The sequence below is a fragment of the Onychomys torridus genome, chromosome 1 (genome assembly GCF_903995425.1).
Source record: "Onychomys torridus chromosome 1, mOncTor1.1, whole genome shotgun sequence".
NCBI lineage: Eukaryota > Metazoa > Chordata > Mammalia > Rodentia > Cricetidae > Onychomys > Onychomys torridus.
In genome coordinates, this window is record NC_050443.1 from 131,028,915 (window position 1) to 131,056,338 (window position 27,424).

Sequence of the window (27,424 nt, forward strand, 5' to 3'; positions counted from 1 at the left end):
GTGAGTTTTTACTGTTCTTTTAAAAACAGGTTTTTCAAGATCCTTATCTTAATCAGACCTAGTTAAGATATAACTCTAGAGTATGGGAACTAAAGAAAAAAAAAAAAACGGTCATTTAAAACCCTACTTAACCTACATAAAGGCTTACAAATGTATGACAAGGTTTACAGTTGATTTTAACTTGTTTTAATATTTCATAAATGTTATTTTTCTTTTACAGTGTATTTAGGACAATAACTAATCTCCATGCCTTTAGCCTTAAGAAAGGAAAAACCACTTGAGTAGAATGCTATTAAATGACTAATATTCTTACCACAAAGTTAGAAGACAGCTGACTTAAAGCGAAAGAGATGAAAACTGGGTAGAGACAGAAACGCCTGGTTCAAACGAGAAGGACCCCTCCACCCACACACCTTTTACAACAACAGTAACTTCTAAATGTTGGTTTTAATAAGATTTAGATGTTTAAGAAATAGTTCGTTGGCCAGGCGGTGGTGGTGCACGCCTTTAATCCCATCACTCGGGAGGCAGAGGCAAGTGGATCTCTGTGAGTTTGAGACCAGCCTGGACTAAAGAGAGCATTCCAGGAAAGGCGCAAAGCTACACAGAGAAACCCTGCCTTGAAAAACCAAAATAAACAAACAAACAAACAAATAACTAATTAATTAGTTAATTAAATGAATAAATAAATAAATAGTTTGTTTAAACTTGTTAAAAGAGCACAGAAAAGGCTCACTGTTTTGCCTGTATTTATAACTTCTAGATATTTAAGATACAATGTATATATTTTCAGTTGCTGTAATTAAAGGCCGTTAAAAATTCCTAAGGTCAAAATTCTATACTCTGTAGAACTGGTACCTGATTCGTTATTTAAAACAAGCATGCAAAAATATTGGTTTTTCTCTTAATAATATTTACAGAAAAACTAGCTTAGAGAACCAAGGTTTTATTAAATAAATAATTTATTTAAAGATCTTAGATTCATTGATTTTATTTTCCAGGTGTGTTGCCTGAATGTGCATGTATGTACCACAGAGGCTAGAAGAAGGTGTCAGATCTGCTGGAACTGGAGTTACAGACAGTTTCGAGCCTCTATGTGGGTGCTGGGTACCAAAACCAGGTTAAGAACATCAAGTGCTCCTAGGCATTTAGCTATCTCTCCACATTCAAGGCTTTTATGTTTTATCCTTTTATTGAATGGTCCATTTAAAACTTGATTAGATTTTATCCAAATGTGATGCTTGTATGTTTTCCTATTGAGTAAAGCTGGATACGCACTACCTTAACAGTAGGAACATTTTTATTTAAAAAAAAAAAAAAGTTCCTTTATATAACAATCATGTTATTTTGTGAGCAAATGCTTAAATCTATTTGTAAAATTTGGACTACTGCACAAAATTGTTATTGTGTTTATTATCTTAAATTTTCTTCGTTGGTGGATAAATTAAACAAATGTCACTAAATGTCTATATTAACTAAAGCGTTCAGCTTCCTTAGCTGAAGACACTTCTGAGGAAGCTAAGATTTACTCCCCTTTTGAAAAACGTCCGTGTCTCCTGATATAATAAGTACTGGGTAGCCTATACATTTTTTTTTTTTTTAAGGAATCATGAGTCACCGATATTAACAGGAGACATCATAAAATGTTATCAGAGACTTCAAGGTGATCCCTGTGAACTAAAAGATGAAGAACTTGGAAAATGAACTATGACTAAGCAAGTTAATCAATTTGTTAAAAATAAATACATAACATCAAGACCTTCTTTAGCCTAGAGGGGGAGGGCTGTATTGGGCACTTTTTTTTGTGAAAAAAAAAAATGAAGACTGTATTTTTTTAATCTGTGGAACTCAGAAGTCTGAAAGCAAAGGACACAGTTATCAGAAGAGCAATTTCACCATTTATGGTGAGAGTTGCAATATTAGAATAGAATTAGGTCATGTATAGTCAGAGTCCAAAAGAAACGGATCTTCAGGAAAGTACAGCACAGCATGGAAATTTTATGAAAGAACACACTTGAACAAAAAGAACACCATGCAAACTTCAAATTTAAGATTATGGGATGAATGTTTGTCAAGAACTTTAAACGCATGCTCTGTTCAAATACAGCTTTTTCTTACATGTAACAAGATGCATCTGTGTCTGCTGTATGAAGCAATTAAACCTACACAGACAAATGATTTCAGATATGTGCTAATTTAAATATGCACTCTGGATTTATCATTTTTCTTTATCCTTGCCACAGAAGGAAGAAGAGAAAATAGGCATTAAATACATCGCAGTATTTAAAAGCTAAAAGGGACAAATGAATCTTTCATCATATGTAAACAATTTAAATTCTTCAAAATACGAAGATGTATATTTCAACATAAACTCTAAATTCACAATTGTTCCTCAATTTCATAAGCATACCTAAAACCAAAGGGAATCCCTCCTTCCAATGCCTTTTGATATGATAGGAGTTCACAAGTGTAAAATTTTAATATTTAAACAAGCAACCCCATGGCCAAGTATGATATCACAGCTGTGACAGGTATGACTTTACAATTACCATATGTACTATATATGAAATTAAACTAGCAATAAGTATGCTTCCACAATTAAACTGTGAATGATAGAACTGATGATGTTAGTGAAAAAATACAGTCTTTAGCTCAAGAAGATTCAGAGGAGGACAAGCGGATGGGTATTTTCTAATAGGAAAGGTCATTTTTGACAGAAACATAGAAAGCACTCTTTTCCCATTATGTGGGAATGCTATGGAACATTTATTTGAAACAGTGACAATGGCAGAACTAGGTATTCTAACTCCACTGTAACACTTAAAAAATAATACAAATACAGATCGCCCCTGCAGCACAGTGGAAGATTGAAATGCAGTTTACCAAGGTCAAACAAAACCTAGGACCTGCTGCTACTCTGTCCAACCCTTCAGTCCTACCCAGGTCAGATCCAAATATTGGTGGTCCCAAGAGATTCACTGAAATAGATCATTTTGAAATAAAACATTAAAAAAAAAAAAGACAAATCAAGATGCTTCAGTAACCATATGTCCAACTCAGTCAACTTAAATGGGTTTTATTTGCTTCCCACTAACAAATCTTTATTTCCATTTGTGAGAGCAGTAAGTCAACCATATTCAGCTTCCTTGCCCAGTAATTCAAAGTAAAACCCCCAAAAGATTAGTGAAGAAAAATGTAGAAATTAACACCCCCTAAATTTTTTAAAGATATGTTTAAGGTTGAAAAGGCTTGTACTTCCTAGTAGGAAAACACTATCTGAATGAAGACCCTAATGGCAACCACTGTAAAATGCATCAGCCACCTTTGATGCAGAAGGGTAGGGAGAATCTTCGAAGCACCCCAGCTCTCCCAATGAGGTCAGAGGTACACTGGTTTGTATTATTGCAACACCCCGTAAGTGAGCTAAGCTGTTCTTCATTCAGCAAGGGCTCTGTTTAACATTACACTTGACCTCCAAACTTGGCTGACAATTTACTGATGAGATTCATAGCCTTTGGGTTGCTCTGATATTTTGACAGATTTGCTGGGTTCTGGGCCACGTCCTGGAAAGCCACCATGACTTCTGGATCCTGCAGGGCTGCAAGAATCTCTGGATCACCGAGGATTTCATTGAGTCCAGGCATTCCTGCCATTCCAGGCATGCCCCCTCCCATTCCAGGCATTCCTCCAGGGGAATTACCAGGCATTCCCCCTGGAGAACCACCTGGAAAAGAGCCATATTGAACTCCAGACTGTCTTCTGGCTTCTTCTTCCCTCTGGTCTCTCTCATTCTCTTCTCGAGCCTTCTTCACCTTTTCTATCCTTTTCTTTTGTCTCTCACTCTTCACGTTTTCTCTCATAATTTTCTCCAATGTTCAGCAATTTTTTGAGCTGGAGGCTGAACCTCTTTCAGCATTGCACTGGCATACTCGTTGTCATCCAGTTTACAGGCAAGGGCAAGATCCTGAGCTGCTTCTTCCCGGTGACCCAGGAGTCACTGTGCTTTCCCTTGCCATTTGTATGGTTGAGCTGCATCAGGGTTTATTTCAATGGCTTTGTCCCGGTCTCGGATGGCAGCATTTGGCTCCTGTAACTTGGCGAACACACTGATTCTCTGGGCATATAGGATTGCCAAGCGAGGATTTAGCTTGATGGCATCAGTGAACAAGTCAATGGCTTTCTGCAGCTCACCGTAGTTTAGGGCTTCCATGGCTGCCCACTTCTTTCCATTTGCTTGATCCCTCATCTCCTCAGTGATCTCTGCATTTTCCTCTCCCATCTCTTGAGGGGCATCTGTGTCAGGCTCACACCCTCACTGTCAATTTCTAGATCACTCTCCTCACTTGATAGTTCATCCGTCTTTATGTTTTCCTCTGTCTTAGTATCTCTTTTTTCTTCCTTGGTATTTTCTTCTGACTTAGTTTTATGAGTAGCAGATGGTACTTTACCCCCGCCCGCCCCCATGCTCTCCAACCACTCCCTAGGAAACGCATTTCCTCGGTGTGCAGGACACTCCACTCAGATCCTGCTTACACATCTTCACACAGGCTTGAAGCTCGCTCACTTTGCAGGGATCTGTGATTGGGAAGTGGGAGGCTGGAGGTGGTGGGTGGTGGTGGAGGCCTGAGACCTTTTAACTAACTTTTGTGCTGTAAAACTTTAAGAGATAAATTCATAGACTCATATGTCGCACCTCAAATTGTGCTAATTTCTGAAAACAGATCCACAGAGACCTCAAAAAAACTGAATGACACCTGTCTTCGACTGTACTGGCACATTCTTGTTAGAACTGATTATTTGCTGGACCTCTTACCTTACTAGAACAATGTTATCATGTTTGAAAAGACTCAAGTATTTTCACTGCCTTTGTAAAATAGTGTCTCTCATTATTCAGTATAATTTGGATTTAAATTTTTAGTCTATTTTTTTCATTGATAACTTATTTTAGATCTTCCATTAGGAACTCTATCAATGTAAGTACCTCTGTTTTGACTCAAAACTCTTAAATCAAATTCTTCCTACTTAAGAAAAAAAGAATACTAACTTGGTCCAACTAATTGGATTATAAGTTCTTAGTATTGAGATAAGACATTAAGATAATACAAACTGAACTTAAAGCATTAAGATACGACTCGAAAAGCCCTGCAGTATTTTCAGATATTTGATTACCTTGAAATAGCTTCAACTTTTAAAACTGACTCCTGATAGACATATTTGGATTTAATATGTATTGTCCAAATTACAAAAAAAGCAATCACTGTCCAATGGCACAATCTCTATGGTATTTCATACCTCAATAGAGCTCCCCTTTTTAATGTTATACTTCTATTAGTTCTTTGAAAATTTCACACTGTGCCTTTTGATCATACTCAACCTCTACTCCTCCGCCGACTTCTCTCAGATACACGCCCTCCTCCCCATACTCCTCCACTTACTGTTCTCCTTTTTCTTCCTTTTTGGAAGTCACTACTTCCTACTGTCCGAGCCCTCTGGCTCTTGCAGCACCCTGCTTCCCTCTTCTGCAGTGTCCTCCGATCCTTAGGTATAAGTGTTGTGTTGTAGATGCATCAGCGGGGGCTGGGCACCCTGCAGTCAGTTGTTTTCTGTGTTTTGTCCAGTTGTGGCTTTCTGTAATGGTGTTTATCTACTACAAAATGAAGCTTCTTTGATGAGGAATGAGGGTGACACTTACCTGGTTATATAAAGATAAGAATTTAGACTTCAGTTAGAAAACAGAAAATGTGACTTTCCATTTCTTTTCCAAAACTGTTTCTGTCACAATACCAAAATAATAAATTCTCCTTAGGTTCCATGGCTCCAGCAGGCATGGGTAGTTGGCCAAGTTTATAGTATCTGGTGTGAATTCTCTCCTATTGAGTGAGCCCATTAGGTTGCTGTTGAGTGTCGCTATTGGACCTTTCAGAATATCTTGCAATGATGACCACTGTGGTTTGTAGTTCTTACAGCTACAGAAGATGACTGATTGCTTTCTTGGCATCTTTCATAGCTTCTTCCAGTGCTGGAACAGCTGCTCTTCAAGGTGGAAGCTTTCAGTTCAGATCCATATCAGTTCCTCCAAGTTCTGTGTCCAACATGTGTGGTATCTTTAGTAATGGTCTTACCTTCTTTTTCTGGAAGATAACTAAGGCAACAGCAATAATCTATGTCATTTGGGGTGTCTCTTGGACTCTCCTAACAACACATTTTTGAATAGATGAATATTTAAGGTATCTTACAGAATAATTAGAAAGGGATTTTTAAAACTGGAACAATATTTTTTATTTTTAAAATTTTATGTGTATGCAGTTTTTGCCTGTACATATGTAAATGTACCATATACATGCAATGTCCACTGAGGTCAGAAGAGGGCCTCAGATCCCTCGAAACTGGACTTCCAGCCAGTTATGAGTGGTCATGTAGGTGTTGGGAATAGAACCTGGGTCCTCTGGAAGAGCAGCTAGTAGTCTTAATCACTGAGCTATTTCTTCAGCCCCCCGCTTTAATATGGTGGAAGTTCTGTGAGTTCAAGCACTGCTTGGTCTACCCAGAGAATCCCAGGTCAGTCAGGGCTGCACAGTTAGACCCTGTCTCAGGAAAATTCAGAACACAATGGCCTGGGCTGCCACATTCTGGCCTCACACTCAACATGACTGTGCAGAATTTCCCACGTACCTTCTGTTTTTGCCCTCCGGAATAAAGGGGAGCATGAAGCTACTGAGTTCTTATTTCTTTGTGGTTAGTAGACAAACAGTCTTGATGCAAAGAATTTTTCTGAATTAACAAAGCCAAGCTCAGACTATCAGGTGAGAAATGAACTGCTCAGAAATAAAAAGCTGTCACTGTGCTCTGAGCCGCACAGGCCTTCCGTTTTCTGCAACATTTACTCCAGGGTCTACAAAAGTTGTGGTTCTAGGTTCCATTTAGCAATGCTCTGTACGTCAGGTTTTGGGACTGGTCTCCTAGATGACAGACAAAGTGGGCTGATCCTCGCTAATGTAACCATCTTAGACCACCGGTGACACCCGAACAGGCCCCAAGCCCACCCAGAAGTGAACCTCAGACATGAATCATGGCTTAACTCCTCATGACAATGTCAGAAGAGCCGCACGTGTTCAGACTGGGAAAGAAAGCAGACGTGTGACTTCCCTCTTGTTGGAGGAAGTGAAATTGCTTTTCAGCACCACAGACGCATACCTTCTGTGGAAGAATTGCCTCTCTCTGCTAAAGGTCAGAGTGGTTTGCCTCAGCCCTTCACTCCCTCAGTGGAGCAATCTGGAGAGAACATGTGTTTACACGCATATTTCAGTACGAGAAAAAGCAAAGAAAGTTGTTGGTGGGAGTAAAACGGAAAAATGGGAGTGAGGCACAGCAGTCAAACCCTCCTCTGCCCATTCCGAGCCCCGTGCACTCCCCAGGCCTGGCACAGAAATGGAGGCTGTGGCTTAAATTCTCACCATTTCGCTTCTCCTTTCCTTGTTTCCCACCAGCTGACAAGAGAACTTCCTCCAGCAAAGGGATCATAAAATCCTGGTTCAGCCACCCCGGCACAGGAAAATGCTAAAAGTGATTTGATGCGTCAGAACAAGGACATACCAACAGGTTGTCCAAGTGTCAAATGGTCATCCCCAAAAACATAAACACAAGTAACATCATACGGATTGAGCAGGTTGTATTTAGGAATATATATGTATACACATATACATATCTGCATGCAATAACAATTAAAAATAACAATTTTTATGAAAAAAGGAGGCCATAAATTTGAAGGAGAGTTGGGAGAAGTATATGGGGTGGTTTGAAGGAAGGAAAGGGAATGGAAAAATGTTGTAATTATAATCTCAAATTATTTTACTTAGTACAAAATGATATCCACTGTTATTTGGTACTTAGTAAATACTCAGTAAAAACAAAACAAAACAAAGAAAAACCTCAAATAGATAAGACATTCTCTTGTTGAAAAATCAAGAAAACCAAAGAACCTCTGGAAAATTAAGAGTAAAAGAATTATTTAAAAAAAAAAAAACAACAACTCTATTGAGCAGATGTAATTGCTGTCAATGGGCTGGTGTTGAAACCTCTAATTTTATATATTTGACCATATCTGGAGTCATGCTGAAAGCCTATTATTGTTTTTGTACATCATGATAACACAAGGATTTCTCACTAACTCAAAATTGTTTGAAAAAATTGTTAGCTGTAGAATATTCTGTCATATAATTTCTCCAGCTGTATGTAATATTAGAGTGGAAAACTGTGCCAAAAGTAAAAAGAAGCAAGGTGATCATTTAGAAAGACTTGATGTAGAACTGTTTACTTTGCTTGTTCTCTCGCTTCAGGACATCAAGATCTCAACAGTGTGTGTGTGGTGTGTGTATGTGTGCGTGGTGGTGGAGGTGTGTGTGTGTGTGTGGTGTGTGGTGTATATGTGTGAACGTGTGGTGTATGTGTGGTGTGTGTGTGTATGTGTGGTGTGTATGTGGTGTGTGTGTGTGTGTGTGTGTGTGTGTGTGTGTGTGTGTGTGTGTGTGTAGTGTGGTGTGTGTGGTGTATATGTGTGAACGTGTGTGTAGTATGTGTGTGGTGTATGTGTGGTGTGTGTGTGTGTGGTGTGGTGTGTATGTGTGGTGTGTGTGTAGTGTGGGGTGTGTGTGTGTGTGTGTGTGTGTATGGTGTGGTGTGTATGTGTGGTGTGTGTGTGTGTGTGGTGTGTGGTATGGTGTGTGTGTGTAGTGTGGTGTGTGTGGTGTATATGTGTGAACGTGTGTGTAGTATGTGTGTGGTGTATGTGTGGTGTGTGTGTGTGGTGTATATGTGTGGTGGGTATGTGTGGTGTATGTGTGTGTGGTGTAGTGTGTGGGTGTGGTGGGTATGTGTGGTGGGTATGTGTGGTATATGTGTGTGTGGTGTAGTGTGTGTGTGGTGTGGTGTGTATGTGGGGTGTGTGTGTGTGTGTGTGTGTGTGTGTGTGTGTGTGTGTGTGTATCTGTGTAATATGCAGGTGGATGTGTTGATGAGCTCACCCATGACAGCACATGTGAAGGCCAGAGGTTGCCATCAGGATCTTTTCTGAATTGCTTCCCCACTACAAGCTTTTGAGACAGGGTCTCTCTCTGAACTTGAAGCTTCCCATCTTAGCTAGACTCACTAGCTAGCAGACTCAGGGATCCCCCAGCATGAGGCTACAGGCATGCACTGCTGTGCCCATCTTTTAGGTGGTATCTGATGATCCCTACACATAAACACTGCACACTCCCAGCTCTCAACAGGATCTAGAAAAGGAGAAATTGCTAGACTTTCTTCAGATGAGTGTACATGAAACAGACAAACACACACAAAAAAAGAGTGTAAATATTGAATTATTCCAAGTACTAAAGGGCATTCAACTTTCAGCTTTTTAACTCTGGACTCTCTCCTGAGGTATGAATATATAACCCCCGATTATTTATAAACTAGAACATTCTCTGCAGTGGCTGGGCTGTGTTCTCCAGCTTAGGATAGCTTGGACATTGTTTGAAAGGCGGGTGTGAGTTGTTTTCTCCAAACACCTTGGCATAAACAGACCCACAGCAAGGCCTTTCTGGTTTTACAGATCATTACTGGGGCCTGAAAAGAGACTAGGGAAACTCAGTCTGTGAAGGGCAGCCTTGCTCTTTCTAAAAAATGTTCTCTGGTGTTTTGTTGACAGCCTGAGATAATTCAGTTCTTTGGGATCTTCACAGCCTGTGCACAGGTGACTGTGCAACCTGTGGCTGAAACAGGATTCTTTTTTAAAAGTCTTAGCTTGCATCTTGCTCATAGAACCATCTGGGGTGTCATGAGGGTGCCATGTGAAGCTTTTTAATCTGGTATGGAGTCCCTGGCTGCCAGTAAAATGTACTGAGACCACCCCAGTTGTTCCAACTACATATTTCATCTGAGTTCCCTTAATCCTGATACTTGATCACTGGGAAAGAATACATCGCTCTAAATTATAAATCTGAAGGAGCTAGCATCACTAACTCCCCAAAGGAGGGGAGAACAAGAAAAGAAAACTCCTAAGATTAAGTTTTCATGGCAATATAAGAAATGAATGTTAATACTTCTAACCTGAGTCATAAAGAACAACTTTCTTGATTATATACACTAAATAAAGGGATGGAAAAGTTAAAGGCATGGTCAGTTATTGCCTACTTTAAAATTGTACACCTGGGGACGACCAGACAAGTGTGTGGACACATGCATATACCATTCTGAGCCACTTCATGCTTTGAGTGAAACAAAATTTATAGTGTGGCTTTTGTCTTTTCTGGAATATTTCTATCTGAAAAACAGTGTGGAGCCCTCACACAGGATGCTCAGGACAATTCAGGCTGAGGTTTCCCAGCATATGGCAAATGGAATGTTTTTCTAGATCGCTGAGTTCAGCTCCTGATAACTCCATATCCAAAGCAGAACTGTGAAAACTTGTAACAGTGAGACCTCACAAAACAAGTATCCGAGTCTCTTTACTCTTTCCGCCTCAGAGGACAGCCAATGAGATACCTAAGATTTGTCCTTGACACAGAGTAGCCTGCTTAGGGGAGGCGGGGTATGTAAATAAGGGCAATGTTGCTACTAACTACTGCATTTTCAGTAAAAAGAAACTAGTAAGGTGATTCCACAAGAGAACAGTCATGCAGTTTTGAAATCAGTCAAACAGAGTGAACAAAAAGCGAGACCAGAGCCTTCTGACAGAGACACGGTAGGTGTTGGATCCATGTTTTTACTGGATATCTGCCACTTTGGCAAAAGAAGGGCAGGGTGGAGGTCACAGGGGAGCAAATGGTAGAGAGTCTGTGTTGCCTATTCAGTGTAGAATCATTTTTACAAGGACCTAATGGTCCCTAATATTCCAAACAGCATTCACTTCTCTGTTTTGTAATTAGAGCAGCATGAACAGGAACTGATGGTTTTAGGAGAACTGTAGAAATTTCTGTTTGAGCAACCGCTTTCTTTCCCTTCTTTCTGTTGGCTCCAGTCTAGTCAGTGACTGCTTGGGGCTGGAACATGGCTGGAGCTGTCTGTACCGTGAACAGGTTCATGGCCATGGTCATCATCTGGACCATGACAGCACATGCTGAAACAGACAAGCCTCTTGGAGAGACGGCTAAGGCTGGATTTCAAACATGCAAAGACGCCTTGAAACTACCTGTCTTGGAGGTCTTACCAGGAGGGGGCTGGGATAATCTGAGGAATATAGACATGGGCCGTGTGATGGACTTGACGTACACCAACTGTAAGACCACAGAAGATGGACAGTACATCATCCCCGATGAAGTCTTTACCATTGCCCAGAAAGAGAGCAACCTGGAAATGAACTCAGAAATCCTGGATTCCTGGGTGAATTACCAGAGCACCACCTCATTTTCCATCAACACAGAACTCTCCCTTTTCTCCAAGGTCAATGGCAAGTTCTCTACTGAGTTCCAAAGGATGAAGACCCTTCAAGTAAAAGACCAAGCTATAACCACCAGGGTTCAGGTAAGAAACCTGGTCTATACAGTCAAAAACAGCCCAACTTCAGAACTCAGCTTGGGGTTTACAAAGGCACTTATGGACATCTGTGACCAGCTGGAGAAAAACCAGACAAAGATGGCCATGTACCTGGCAGAACTGTTGGTTCTCAACTATGGCACACATGTAATCACTAGTGTGGATGCTGGGGCTGCACTGGTTCAGGAGGATCACATAAGGTCCTCCTTCCTCCTGGACAACCAGAACAGCCAGAACAAAGTGACTGCCTCTGCTGGGATTGCTTTCTTGAACATCGTGAACTTCAAACTTGAGGCAGACTACACCTCCCAGAATGCTTTGACCAAGAGCTATATTTCTAACAGAACCAACTCCAGGGTGCAGAGCATGGGCGGGGTTCCATTCTACCCAGGCATCACCTTAGAAATCTGGCAGAAGGGCATCACTAACCACCTGGTAGCAGTAGACCGTGCTGGCTTGCCTCTGCATTTCTTCATCAAGCCCGACAAGCTGCCTGGCTTGCCAGGTCCCTTGGTGAAAAAGCTCTCGAAGACAGTAGAAACTGCTGTGAGACACTATTACACTTTTAACACCCACCCTGGCTGCACAAATGTCGATTCCCCCAACTACAATTTTCAAGCCAATGTGGATGACAGCTCATGTGATGAGAAAGTAACCAACTTCACCTTTGGTGGAGTTTACCAAGAATGCACTGAACTGTCAGGGGATGTTCTTTGCCAAAACCTGGAGCAGAAGAATCTGCTCACTGGTGATTTCTCCTGTCCCTCTGGATACACCCCTGTCCATTTGCTGACTCAGACCCATGAGGAGGGTTATAGTCGCCTGGAATGTAAGAAGAAGTGCACCCTCAAAATCTTCTGCAAGACAGTGTGCGAAGATGTGTTCCGAGTAGCCAAGGCTGAATTTAGGGCTTATTGGTGTGCAGCCACTGGCCAAGTACCTGAAAACTCAGGACTTCTCTTTGGGGGAGTCTTCACTGACAAGAGCATCAACCCCTTGACAAATGCACAGTCATGCCCAGCCGGCTACATTCCACTGAGACTGTTTGAGAACCTCAAGGTATGTGTTTCTCTGGATTATGAGTTGGGGTACAAGTTTTCAGTACCCTTTGGTGGGTTCTTTAGCTGTATAATGGGGAATCCCTTGGTTAATTCTAATGCATCTAAAGATATAGGGGCACCATCTCTGAAAAAGTGTCCCGGGGGCTTCAGCCAACACCTAGCCATTATCAGTGATGGATGCCAAGTGTCCTACTGTGTCAAGGCCGGAATCTTTACAGGAGGGTCTCTGCTCCCTGTAAGGCTCCCACCTTACACCAGACCACCCCTCATGAGCCAAGTGGCCACCAACACCGTCATAGTGACCAGTAGTGAGACTGCCAGATCCTGGATTAAAGACCCCCAGACCAACCAGTGGAGGCTGGGAGACCCACTGGAGCTGCGTAGAGCCATGACAGTCATCCATGGAGACAGCGGTGGTATGTCAGGAGGAGAAGCTGCTGGAGTCACTTTGGCAGTCATCGTGGTACTAGGGGTAGTCATTGCCTTGGCCATCTACAGTACCAGGAAGTACAAGAAGAAGGAATACCAGGCAATTGAGGAGCAACAGAGTTTGGTTGGAAGTTTAGCAACAGAGGCATCAGATCCAAGTCCAGCTTAATTGTCTCCAAAGGAAACAGTCTGTGTCATTTCCAGCCACAGCTTCAAGCACGTTTTTCTTAGTTTTCTGTTTCTGCCTTCCTGAGTACTGAAGTGAAAGTTCCAACAGAAAGCAGGTATTACAGCTGTGGGACTTCTTGTTTAGGCCTCTGCACCAGGAAATTAAAGGGAATGTTTTAAGGAGGTGTGGGGGAAGGGGATGATTCATTCAAAAGAAGCTGGACTGGGACCAAGGCGCGAAGGGGGTGTGTATCCATTCTCATACATGTCCTTACCCAAATGCATGTGTATGAAAAGAGACTGGATTTGGAGATTAGGAATCTAGTCTGAAGGGGTTTGTGCTTTAAGCACCTCATTACTTCTATTTTGTTGTTAAAGAAGCTCTTTGGGTTCCACAAACCAAGAAGCAGACATGACCCTGCAATGCCACAGGAGGCCACTACTCTTCAGCTTTAAGGGCTCTGTGTTGATTTACAGACTTTCCTCTCACAGAGTCATTTCCAGGCATGCAAGGGGCTTATACAAATTCCACTTTTCCCAACTTTCCCACAATTGGGACTTAGTCTAGATCAGTCCTTGGCTTCTGAACAGTGTTAACACGTCTTCAGAAAATATTTTAACTTGTAACTTCCTACTGAGTGAAGGATGAATGAACTGTAAGGAAGTAAGTTAACAAATGAAGGATAAAAACTGGGGCTCTGGAGACGATGCCTCCATTCCAGAACTGAATTCTTAGATCTGTCCACTAATAGCATTATAAATGAGGAACTGAATGGAGCTGTACTTTGGGTAGACCAAGCATTATGGTTTCATGCTTATGTTTCAAAAATATAACCCCTTCCTCTCTATCCTTCATCCTTCCTTTCTATCTCTTTCTCTTTTCTGTATTCCCATCATGGGTGTTCGTGTAGACACATGAACACTTCCTATATTCCAACAAGAAACTTTTACTTTCCTAGGGGTAAAAAACGCAAAAGTCAAAGTAAGCCCCCATTTGAGAATTACTTCCTCCCTAAAACTAAAACTATAGAAAACTCCATCTTCTGTCCCTTTAGGCTTTGTTTTTTTGTTCTTTGTTCTAATTCTAGAAACAGGGCTGATATGATTAAAAACAAAATTAAAAAAAAAAACGTACATCATTAGCTGGAAAAGGCATCCAGAACCACCTGTGACATTTATTTCAATTGCAGGATGACTTCCTTGGGGCATCTGGCAGTGTACACGATTGACACCTGGCAATAGTTGGGGTTGTGCTCAATTTTAATATCTGATTTAATTCTCAAAACACAGAAATTCCTCCACAGCTGCTGTAGAAATTATGTATCTGTTCACCATAGCACATCATCAATGGGCTATCTTCTATGAAAGATAATGTGTTCTCTCCTTAATGTTTACAACTAAGGGCTTGTGCACACAGTAGGCCCTTCTCAAGAGCTCCAAGTTTCTGCCTTTTGGAATGTGGGGAAAATTACTCATTCATTTCTAGCTGAGATAGAGAGAGGAGTGAATAGCTGAATTTGAACTCTGCCCTCCCTACTGCCCAGCCAAGAGGGCTGTTTACATGAACTCTTCAACCAATCCTGCCCCTTTCAGTAGTCAAATGTTTTCTGTGCTCTGTGGGTTCTGACTGAGTTCTGTGTGTTTCAGGCAAGCTAACTTTTCTTAAAGTTCCAACTTTTCTCTGTAAATTCTTTAAGGATTATGGAGTTTACAAAGCAAGACACAGCAGGAGACTCCTAGACCTTATTGCACAAGCTTCCTATTGAAATTTTTTCATATTTGTTCCATAAACATGTAGTTCTACTAACAAAAATGTATGCATTAAAATATATATCCAGCAACATTATGTTTGGGTGTTCCTCTGTATGAAGTCACAATGTTGGGGTTTCCAGTTCATGCTCAAGGCACTTCACCGAGTACTGAGTGGGGCTCCAGGGCTCTGCTGGGTTCTGACTTTCTATGGCTGGGTCTACAGGAAGATCAGGGCTGGTTTCTGAGGAAGCCGCACTCCATGAGATATCAGAGATGGAGACACGGTTTGCTGACAAAGGAGGCTGGACATTTGCTTCTTATTTGTGTGTTCCTAGGATTACTCAGTTGCTCAATAAAGTACTGCTACTTAATCATGAGAATCTAAGTATATGTCCCCAACATCCATGTAAAAGATGTATGGTGGCATGAACCCGTAACCCCAGCACTGGCAGGTAGGGGCAGGTGGCTTGTGGGGCTCATTGGCCTATTAGCCAGCCTATCCTAGTCAAAATGGCAATTTTCAGGTTCATTGAGAGAAAACCCCGCTTCAAAAGGTTGAAGAAAATAGAGGAAGATATTTGATATCAACCTTTGATCTCGGTATGTGGGTACAAAGACCAGCACATCTTCACACACACATGCACCCACCCCCACACATCTTCTCTCTCACACACATGCATCCCCTCACACATATGTACCTCCTAGATACAACCCCTCACATACAATGCATTCCCTCACACACATGAAGCCAACATCCATGTTTTTCAGGATCACCCTTTCTCCGCAAAGTTCATACACTTATTTCCCTTGCCATGTGGTCTTTCTCTTTGGGAGGAATCTAGAGTCAAGCCAGGTCAAGTGTGTGGGTAGAAGCGATGTGGAAAGTTTTAGAAAATAAAAAGGGAGTTTCCCTTTATCTCGCTATTTGGATTGAGGTTGCCCACACATAGAGGAAGTAACCCACATGCTTCTGAGACAGGTGCCAGAGCACTTCCACAAAAGCAGCCCCTCAGGAGAAACAACAATTTGTGCTTGTTCATTTGCAGTTTATTGTTCTGCACATACACCTCATGAGCACCAGGGGGCGATGTCCTCTCGTAGAACAACACCAAGAACTTCAAATCACTACAGTTACACACAGAACACCTGACATCTGGACATTCACCAGCCCTCTCCCAGACACCCCCACTGAGACATAGGTGACCACCAACAAGCAAAGGGGGCAGTGGTTGTTTCTTGAGCCAAGCTAGCCTCCTCCCAATCCTCCTATGCACACAACAGTGCAGTACCAGGGCGAGGACTTCTGACCAAGTTTAAAACCACAAGAAATCTGAATGTTACAAAAAGGGGAGGGGAATGGACACGCAAAGGCACAGCCAGCCACAGATACACCACGTAACTTCAAGGGATCAGCATCTCCCAAGGTGTGTCTCCAATCCCATTTGTCATCTCTGGAGTCTCGGAGAGGGAGGACATGGCTGCTGGTGCTGAGACTGTGAAAGGAAAAGCATGGGGTCCCCTGCTTGGCCCAGCAGAACACACTGAGGCTTCTCTTGGGAAACACCCTGGGTCAACGTAGCTGGTGCCCAGGGCCTAATCTCATTGAACTCAATTCCGTAACTTTTGGGGTTGGCACAAGAGAAAGAGCAGTAGTAGCCATTGCTTTGACTGACAGTACACTCTTTCCAAGGTTCCTTCAGCCAGAAAGTTGAAAGAGTGAAAGATGAGGGTGAGGTAGCCCCTCAGAGCATCCTCGGAGAAGAGGGAGATGAGGCACAGACATTGCAAAGTCCTCTGCAGAAATTCTTGAAGCCATGAAGACTAACTCTCAAAATGTTTTGTTTTGTTTTCCCTGGAACAATCACTCCCTTGGATGTCCCCTTGGGTCCTTTCTTCTGCCTTATGCTACCCCTTTCCTCTGCTTTGTGAGAATGTCCCCTGCTGTCCATTTCTACATCTCAGAGCCTGTTTTCCATTTCTTTGCTCCCCACTGCCTCATTTTCCTACCCATGGACTCCCATCTATCTTCTCATCCCTGTTACCAAGGAGCAGGGCAGGTAGGTAACAAGGGTACTGAAGGCAAAAATGACTGTAAGCCCTCAATGAGGCTCTGATAATTTCTGAAATGTGTTAACTTGATAAAAGGCATGGGTGTGACTTTAAATTCCATGAGATACGCCTTCCACTTAGTTCTGATGCTTCTTTCTCTGTTGTGGCAGAAGCTTTGCCCGGGCTCAGTGAGCTCAGCAGTCTCCTTGTCAGCTAGTGAGACAAAATGGCCTCTCAGTGAAAGGAGAGCTTGGATTAAGATGGCTGAACATTGTCTCCTACCACAGCTCCCCCTAGTGGGAAGCAATTAAAGGTCCATTAGTCATCTGTAGAGAGAAAGAAGACTCAGCACCAGCATGTTCCAGGGAACTGGATGGGGGACACTGGAGTGAGTCTACTGGCCACAGCAATATCAACAACGCTGGAGGCCCAAAAGGAGGTGTCTCTGGAGCAGGGTGTTGTGAAAATGTAGACTTCAGTTCTAATGTAAGTACCATTGTGGAAGGTTGTTTTATTCCTTTTTTTAAAAATTTCAAGCATCAAAACCTTTCAAATCTTATACATATCTGTTTATATATGCATATTTATGTGTATATATGTACATATACACATATATATATGTATGTATATATGTATATATGTTAAACCCTCAAAACATGAGGTATATAAATTCAAATTAGTATCCAGAGGAACTTTCCCCAAACACAGTTCAAAGAACCTACTTCCAAAGGGGAAATGGTTCCCTCTTGACTCTTCATTCTCTCCAGACACCTAATCCATTCTTTAATGGAGCCAAAGTTGAGAAGGTGTTGGGGACAGAGTGGATCCTGGGACAACACCTAGATGCAGGTTAGAGAAGACTAGAATTTGTTTCTAATCATGTTAGGAATGAGCTAAAGAGGTTTCCACCACCATACTTTTGGTCAATCTGTACTAGATGGGGGCTGGATAAAGGGAGACCAGTAGCATCTCTGGCCTTGAATTAGCAAATATGCATGGAGATGAATTGAGCTCTCATATAAACAAGACTGGATAGAGGTTGGCTCCGATCTAATATTAATAAGAAAGAGAAGGGTCAATCTAGCTCCCACATCAACACATCTTCCCAAGTCCAGGTCTGTGACATCAGGGTCCAAGTCTGTCATGAGATGGGCTGGCAAAGGGTGAGAAAAAATCAAAGGACCACACATTTACTATTGGATCCACAACAGAACTGGGATTTGGCACGTGAAACAGAATTCAGAGACACGATGGGATTTTCCCAACAACCTAGCCCAGTGATGCACACACAGCCACACAAACATATGCACAGATGACACAGAGCCCAGTATGGGCTCCAACTCACAGTGACTTCATGAAACTGAGCTGGTCTGAGATGAGTTGGGAAGAAGGCTATGGGCTCCTCTCCCTGAGGACAGTGCAGATGCTCAGTGGGATGCAGGCTCTGGTTTGATCAGAGAGGGGTTGGAAACAGCATCACGGGATGCTACCCCAGAGAGGAATCCCTGAGTCCTTCCATCCACTTGAGACAACCAGATGCCTATAGACAGGTCAGTGGCATGAAGGGGAGAGGAGGGCCCAGAGAAGCCAGGGACTATAATGAGAGCTGAACATGCTCCCAGAGGCTTTTGACTGTGACCCTCTTAGCAAGAAATGCTTCCTTACTTTACACCAAGGCATCTGATTTCTGTTGTCACAGCAGTCTACACCTCTCTCCCCAATCTTGCACAGTGAGAGCTCCCTGACTCTAGTGGAGGGGAAAAAATGCAGAAACTCTGCTCCCCAAGCAGAGGGGAAGCAGCAAAAAGCCAGATGAGGCAAGGGATCTCAGTTTCACAAGGCCAGGGTATGGAGTACCTCAACACTGCCCATACCTTAAGTGTGCTGACCATATCCCCTACTTAGGGGAGGGGACAGGAGAGGTGTAGGTTCTTGCCAATTCAGCACTGAAAACTCCACAGGGACAAAAAGGGGGTGGTCCTCATCCCACATCCTGCTTGTGTTGGATAAAATTTATGAATGACATCACTTTAATCTAGTCCCCTCTGTGACTGAGAGGGATGAGGGATGGAGACAGAACAAGAAGGGAAATGAGGCAGTCAGGAGGTATGGCATCAACGTCCACCTCGACTCTCTCCCCTTCCTGTCATGACGTCCCCAGTGCCCCCCCTCAGTCTTTTTCCTGGGCAGTGCTTTCTTCAGAGATACCCTGGGCAGCTAGTTCAGCCAGCACATTATCCAGGTAATTGGCATCTGGGTAGCCATGGCCAGTGAGATTGGAGCCAAATTCTGTCTTGTGGTGCACCTCGTTCCAGATGACAGTGTCAGACTCGCCCGTTGTGCTGGAGGTTCCAATGGCAAAGATGAGACGGCGATCCCAGGCCACCAGCAGCAGCTTCAGAACCTACAGCAACCAAGTAGAGACCACAGGCAGTTGTTCAGGACTGGTCTTTAGATGGTGGATTCATCCCAAGGTCCCCAACCCTTCCTTTATCATGATGCTCAAAACAACCCAGAAGAAGAGAAAGAGATTTGAAATTGGAGTCTGGGCCCTACAGAGTGAATCTTGGCCCTGTCACTGGGTAATTGTGTAACTTCTGACTACTTCAAACATCTTTCTGAGCTTTAATTTGTTTACTTATAAAATGGCAGTTGGATCACACACCCCAAAGGTTGTGTGCATGTGTAGCATAGCATATGCATGTGCACATGTATGGGTGCACTCAACTGTATGTGTGTGCACTTGGAGGCCACTGGATGAAGCTGTGTGTTTTACTGGAGTGCTCTCCACCCATTTTCGGTTTTTGGAAACTGGGTCTCTTCCTGATTCATCGTTAATAAGTGGTAGCACTAAAAGTATGATGCAGCTTCAAAGACCTTGTTTTTATTATACCCAGCCTGCAACAAAGCCCAAGGATAGGGTCATGGACCTGTGGATATGAAAGACATTTCTTAGTAATGGTATTGCTAAGGGGATTGTGGAAAGGAGATGGTTTAAACCCATACTGTAAGGTGGAGACTTTTTATGTTAAGCCAAGACAAGTACAGTTTGTAAAGGAGAAAGGGCAAGACCATTGAAACATCTATATGTTACTTTAAAATTTAATTACTTTTAAACAAAGGGGCTTGATGCCAGAAACTGTGTTTTGGGATAGCGGATGTGGTGTTAGGACAAAGATGAAGCAGGCTCCTGGAGGATTAGCAGAGGATTAAATGGCTTGGGAGGCAATGCAGGGAAGAAGGAGCTGAGTGTATCTGGTCACTGAAGGCAAGAGCTCAAGACGGTGGGTTCCAAGGATTTGGGGTCTGTTGCTATATCAAGAGGAAGGTCTAGAAGGAGCAGCCCTCAGCAGCACGAATGTAGTCTTGTGTTGTGTGAGACAGTCTCATGTATCCCACCCTGGCCTCAAACTTAATAGGTTCAGTGCTGAGATTATAGGCAAGTGTAACGTGTTGAGGATGGAAGCCAGGGTTGCCTAGATTCTAGGCAAGTGCTCTACCCACTGAACCACTCCCCCAGCCCATGACTGCAGTCTTAACAGGAGACTTTACAGTGGAGACATTGAGCTGCAGATCTTGGGCTGAGTGAGGCACAGAATCTTGTCTCTTGGCGGAAAACAGTTGCTTGCCTTACTTTTCACTCTCAATTTGAGAAAAGGGCACTAGTGCATCTTTCTTGACGTTGTCCTTGTTACAAACTCTCCTTTTCCTTCCTGGGAGGACAGAACACACCCACACCCTGTGACACTGAAGCAGTATGGAAAGATATGGCATATTATGAGATATGGGGAGGAAATGGAAGCCTCCACTTTGGAGTCTGGTTGAAATCTCTGGCCATCTGAGAATCAAAAATTCCAGGACAATTTACATTTGATGTAAAGGTTGCACAAACAGATATATTTCAAATAAGAATGTTAAAATAGCAACAAAATAGGCTTAGGGTAGATGACCTGGGGTAGGAATCTTTTCCTGACTATTTTCTGGGAATCTCAAACTGCTAATTTTGTTTACCATGACGACACCCTGCCTTCCTGTATCCTTGTGGTCTAGAGTTTTCCTTATCAACTGGAATTCTGTCATATGCCCCAAAGGACCACCCGATGGTCTCATTTACGTTTCTTGGAAACCCTGCAGTCTGGCTTCAAAAGCAAGGGCACATGGCCAGTCTGGGGGTAAATGCTTATGCACCGCCTAAATTCATGTCAACTTTTCGCCTCCTCCAAAGTGAGTATTAGAATATGGAACTTTCTGAGGTTCATTAAGTCATGAAAATGAGTGTCAATGAATGAGATCCACACTCTTATAAAAAGGGACTGGGAAGAGAATTCTTGCCCTTTCTTCCTGGCGAGAGAAGAGGCTTTGTCTATGAGCAGGAAGTAAACCCTTGCCAGACTCTGAATCTGCCAGCACCTTGATCTTGGACCTCCTAGACCCCAGTACTGAAAGAACTGTTTATGAACCTCTCTGTCTATGATCTGTGGCAGTTTGCTGGAACTCAAATATGCTCACAAATGCTTGAACTTCGTCTCCACGGCAGCAGCAACAAAGCCATTCCCACTCAAAATGCAGAAAGACAGACATTTGTTGAGTAGGCTTCTCAGATCTGGAAAGGAAGCTGACTAAAAGCATGCCTCTTGCATTTCCCCAAAACATCCCCAAGACTAATGTTCTTAGTCCTCTTGACATCAGGCAAGATACTGAAAACCCAGTCATTCCAATTAGAATATTTAGAAGTCTTGATCATGAATTACAAGGAATCCAGAAAACCAATAAAATAATTCCCCATAATTAAGATCCCAGAACACTCTGCTCCTGCTTTTGTGTGTATTCAGATTGATCAACTAGGCATCCTGAGAGGATGGAATGGGCTCCAGTTCTGAGTTTCTATTAAGCTCTTAGGAGTCAGCACTAGTGTTTCCCCAGGCTCATCATTAAACAGAAGGCTCTAGATAAGGATACTAAATTAGGTGAATTATTGCCAATATACTCTGAGGAGAGGGAAAAGCCATTCCACTCCCAATCACCTGATTCTAATCAGGCTGGTGAGATGGCTCAGTGGGTAAAAGCATCAGCTATGCAAGGCTGATGACCTAAGTTCAGATCCCAAGAACCACGTTAAAGTTGGATGCAGTGGTTCACATCATAATCCAAGCACTCTGGTGGGGAGATGAGTGGTAGAGACAGAAGAATCACCTGGAAGCTATCAGGCCAGCTAGTCTGGAGTAGGTGATACATCAGCAAGACACAAGAGAGGCCTTGCCTCAAAACAAAAGGTGAGGACTCACTCCTGAAAGTTGTCCTCAGACTTCCACATGCACTGTGGTACAGGCGTGCCTGTAATCCCATGTAACACACACATACACACACTGAAAAAAAATCAAACAAAACAACATCGTAGTAATGATACCAATTCTTACCTATAGTTGACTCCGATATGACCTCATTATGGCATATACACAATTAAAAGAAACCAATTCCCTCCACTCTGTTCATTGCAGAAACAAAAATCAATCCCTATCCCTACTATAAAACATCTGCTCAGGCCGGGTGGTGGTGGCACACGCCTGTAATCCCAGCACTCGGGGGGCAGAGGCAGGCAGATCTCTGTGAGGCCAGCCTGGGCTACCAAGTGAGTTCTAGGAAAGGCGCAAAGCTACACAGAGAAACCCTGTCTCAAAAAACAACAACAAAAAACCCAAAACAAACAAAAAACAAAAACAAACAACAAACAAAAACATCCGCTCTTACTTTTCTCCCTTTCTCGCTGTCTGGAAGGTAGCAATGTCGTGGGAAGCCACGGGCGCTGAAGCTCTTCCCGGGATTTGGGTGTTCTGGTCCCTGAAAGCAGAAAGAAAACAAAGGCATCTTGCAAAACATTTCTGATGAGAAGCTAGTACAGGCTTAGTGGGACAATAACAAGAGCCACAGAGTTCAGACAGAGGACAAACAGAAAAAAAAATCGGTCTAAGTTGTAACACATCATGTGACCTGAGTCTGGACCACAGCTGCTGGCTCCCTGCTGGATCCTATGGAATTCCCCTTTCTGACTCACCTGATGGGGTGTCACCAAGGCTCAAGGAACTCGGTGCCCATATTCGGGAAGAGTACAGTAAATTTTATCATCTGTACCAACACCATCTAGTCTACTGTTTTATGAATGATGAATAACCACAGCCCACAGAAGCTAACAGGCTGCAAAGTGTTTGGCTTTGCCAAAACTAACTCAACCCAAGGTTTTCTGAGGCCTGTGCACTGAACTTTTAAACCAATTACTCAGAACCATAAAGTTCTCTGAGCTACAAGCTATGCAGCCAGAGCAGGATTCTTACGGATTTTCTTCTTTGTCTCCACGCGTTTTGCTTTCTTAGTCAACTACACAGAGTACAATGTTCAGGACAGAGAATCTTGTTGCACTCGAACTAGCTTCACCCAATACTTTCTTACACAAGCCATCTCAGGGCACTGAGTGGGGAAGGGCATGAGAGGGGAACTGAGTCAGAACCCAGGTGCCATGCTACTGGGAATGGTTTGTCCCTCCAAAACTCTCATTGGAATTTGGCTTCCACTGCAGCCTTGTGGGCAGCTGGGGCAAGTAAGAGGCAATGAGGTTGTCAGACTGGATGAATGCCTTTCTTCAGAGAGTTCTCATCTTGTTCTCAAGGGGCTGGGTTTGCTGGTGTGAAAGCATGCTGCTTACAAAGCAAGGCCACTCCTTGTGTTCTCCTCTTCTGAACACATCTGCTTGTCTATTTGCTGCCATGAGCTGAGGTACCAGGAGATCCTGCTGGACTTCCCATCCTCCAGAACCATGAACACATTAACCTCTTTTTTTAAATTACTCAGCTCAGAGATTCTATTATAGCTATAGCAAAAAAGAACAAGAAACTAGGCTTCTCAATTGGTGTTTGTCTTAGTCTTGTTTTTGTTAATATGGCAAAATAGCCCCAACAAAAGAACTTAAGGGGAACGGGTTTGTCTGGCTCATGATTTCAGGTTAGAGTCCGATCTTGTGGAGAAGTCAGAGTGGCAGGAACTTGAAGCAGACAGTCACATTACATCCAGTCAAGCACACAGAGCAGTGATTTAAGACATGCATGACAGACTCACTTTCTCCCCTCTTACATATTACAGATCCATCCCCCTTTCCTAGGGAATGATGTCACTCACAGTGGGCATGTCTTCCCATCTCAATTAATGTATTCAGGAAAGTCCCCCAGAGTCATCCCTATAAACCAAACTAATCTATACAATCTCTCATGGGATTCTCTTCCTGGGTGATTCTAAATTGTGTCACATTGGCAGAGCTATCACAGACCTCAATAGATTCACTGGTCCCTTTGAGAAGTTTATGAAGGTTGACTCAACAACTTTCCACCTATACAAATGCTTGTCTATAATTTCTGAACATTCCTGACCCCTTGGAATTAGACCCTTATTTAAAACTCTTTGTTTTTAAGTGCAAGCCATATAAAATTGACAATTCTATGCAGTTGTTGGTACATGCTCTCCCACAGATCAATAAATTCATACCAGCTACGTAATAAGTGAGCAAACAAATAAATGGATAAAAGAGAGAAATTAAACTCATTGGCTCAAAAAGAAGAAGAAGAAGAAGAAGAGGAGGAGGAGGAGGAGGAGGAGGAGGAGGAGGAGGAGGAGGAGGAGGAGGGATTGCTGGGGGCAAAGATTTGGTAGGCGAGTGGCAGGGGTGTGAAAATCCTCAAACTCAGTGTATACATGCATAAAACTGCCAAAGAGTGAAACTACTACAAAACTTCAAAGTATATTTTTATTTATTCTTTGAAAATTCTACATGTGCACACAGTATATTCTGATGACAGAAAAAAATGTTAGAAGATATACAAATGTCACTTTGAGCTAAAAGAAGCGGTGAGATTCTTTTGGAACAAAAGAATCCGACAGTTGTAACTTCCCATTCAGACTAAACCTCTACAAATGGACAACATTCCCATGGCCACACTTCTCTAAGGCAGTCTTCAACACTGAGGGGCCAGGCCTGACCGTAGCTCCAACTGCTTCTCTGATGCCTGGGGTTGCTGGGTATGTGTCCAACTCAGCCTGTCTGGCAGTGACCCAGTAAGGCTGTGCATTCTGGGCCTGTCGCCAGGCAAAGCAGTCACGACTCTGCCTCAGCCTGGCCCAAAGTGTCTCCCAAGGGGACCCACTCTCTGCAGTGAAAGCAGAGTTTGAAGACCTGGGCTCACCGAAGCCCAGGCCTGCACCGGCCCTGGAGCTTCAAGGGACATAGCACTGATCATCTTGCCACTGACTCACAGTAATGAGTCTGCAGAGCACCTGACTGTTTAGAGTTGTATTTCCTTCCACAAGCCACAGTGTTGCTGGAGGGCCTAGGGCCCTGCGCAGGGGCACTGGCCCCTCTACAGAACAGTTCTCTGTTCCTTAACTCTGGAGGCTTGAAAATGTGGACTTCTTCTCAACGGGTGCCCCACCTTGACCTTTAGTTCTACTTTTGCCCTTCCTGGACTTTTTTCCTTTTCTTTTTAACAGTGTGTGTGTGTGTGTGTGTGTGTGTGTGTGTGTGTGTGCGCACATGCCACAGTGCACATGTGGAGGTCAGAGGACAACTTGCAGGACTCAGTTCTTTCCTTCCACTCATGGGTTTCAGGGATTGAACCTGGTTTATCAGGAGTGGCTCTTAGCTGTCAGGACTGGCAGCAAGCCTCCTTCCCAGTGAGCCAACCCTCCATCCCACTCCCACATTTTCATTCTCCCGGACCACTCTAGAAGCCACCCCAGAACCATTCTACAAGTATCTCCTGAGCAGCAGCCAACCACATCTTGCTTTCTTACCCTGCCCTCCCACTATTCAGGTGCCTGAAATGCTGCAGTGGTCTCATTTCTGCTCATCTCCGGTTCTTAAGCCACACCAGCTTCGTAAAGCATGCTGTCAATTACATGATGTTTTATAATCCTCATCGGATGAGTGATCTCCAGGGCTCTCCACAGCCTAAGTCTCCATGCCTGGCCTTGGCATTCAAGGCCTTCTCTGACCTGTCCCCTACATGCTCATCATGTTCTTTCTTCCATGCCTTCTGCAGGTCTCAGCTCCCAACCTCCTAATTGAGTACATGCTATTGTCATACAACTTTTTCAACAACTGTTACCTCTTCCAGCTAGATATGTACTCTGCATTTTTTAATGTCTTCCATAGCTTTACCAGAGAGTGTCCTGCACCAGAAATTCTCCTCCCACCTTCCGGATAGACCACACAACTCTTCCTCACCCTAACCTATCCGCCAATTAGAGCGCAGGAAGCAAGGTCCTGAGCCCTTTGGTAGTGGGCCCTGAGATGTGCACACGGATTGGACCTCCCACCCTTGGCTCTCTGCCTAGCAGATTCCCAGCAACACAGATGGAAAAGATGCAGGCACCTTGAAGACAGGAAGTGGGACCCAGGGTCATAAGACTTTGAAGCCCTGCACTTCCCTTTGTCTGCTCACTTTCATCAATGGTGCATATCCGTTTCTGCTCTCCAGATTGGAAGCAAAAGGTATTTATCTTCCTCTGCCTCGTTACCAAGAGCCCCAGGGAAGACACATCGTTTATGAACTATCACACTTTTCTGTTTTATTTCCTCATAACTTGCTATTATATGGAAGTGCTTTGTCATTTATTTGCTTATCATCCTCCTGGCCCCAGTGGGGACTTCAGGGATCAAAGACTGAGCCAGTTCAAACACTAGTTTCACCAGAACCTAACACACACCTGGGCATAACCCACATGCAAACATCTGTCAGAAAAAAAGACAACAGGAAGACGAGAGGGTGAGCTAACCAACGTTTGCTAAGGGATGAGTCCAGTCTGCTCCCGAGAACACCTGGGAAAGGCTCCACTGTAGGAGCGAAGTGCTACATTGCACTTACTCACGGGATTATTATTCATAACGTTCCTGAGGGCTGTGTGTCTTTCAGAAACCAGAGAGGAAAGAAATGCCACCAAAGACAGAGCCAAGCATATTCATCCATTTTTTTCTAAATGCAAATAACTGACCAAGAATTTCTGCCTCCAGGAAATTATTCTACAGACATGGGCACAGGCATACTAGGTTATTACTAGGTTATTAGTGATAACATTATCTGCTCTAGCAAAAGATTACAGTCTCAACAGACAGCTAATGGAGGTGTTGAATTAAATTACACACACACACACACACACACACACACACACTGGATTATGACACAGACATAAGAAAGAACAGGACATTCTATATGCTAAGGTCCATACTGTGAGCTGAAAAGGACAGAGTCTGAAACAATGTAGCTCTTTGTGCAACTGGGAGGGAGGCTGCAGTGTGCACTGAGTATACACAAGGGATGCTGCAAGGGCACAGAAAAATTAGAACAATGGCAGTGAAGGGGGGGACACATGATGGGGACAGGGTGGGAAGGAGGCTTTTTCTGAAGTATAACATT

The 27,424-nt window shown here is 43.3% G+C and overlaps 2 protein-coding genes and 1 pseudogene across 2 annotated transcripts in view; 1 reads left to right on the top strand and 2 right to left on the bottom strand.

Annotated features, from left to right (window-relative positions):
* Nucleotides 1–3,461: 3,461 nt before the first annotated feature.
* LOC118577760 lies at nt 3,462–7,521 on the bottom strand (annotated as a pseudogene).
* A 3,073-nt stretch (nt 7,522–10,594) lies between these two features.
* Mpeg1 (macrophage expressed 1) lies at nt 10,595–15,247 on the top strand. The gene is made up of 2 exons (XM_036176217.1): nt 10,595–10,720; nt 10,997–15,247. The coding sequence occupies exon 2, from the start codon at nt 11,026–11,028 to the stop codon at nt 13,168–13,170; it is 2,145 nt and encodes a 714-aa protein (XP_036032110.1). The 5' UTR covers nt 10,595–10,720; nt 10,997–11,025; the 3' UTR covers nt 13,171–15,247.
* Nucleotides 15,248–15,946: 699 nt separating this feature from the next.
* The window catches only part of Dtx4 (deltex E3 ubiquitin ligase 4), a 34,176-nt gene continuing 22,698 nt past the window's right edge, over nt 15,947–27,424 (bottom strand). Inside the window, exons 8-9 of the mRNA XM_036206136.1 lie at nt 22,719–22,808; nt 15,947–19,374 (exon numbers count right to left, since the gene is read on the bottom strand). Coding sequence (XP_036062029.1) covers nt 19,141–19,374; nt 22,719–22,808 — 324 coding nt within the window. The 3' untranslated portion in view covers nt 15,947–19,140. The remainder of the gene's footprint in view (nt 19,375–22,718; nt 22,809–27,424) is intronic.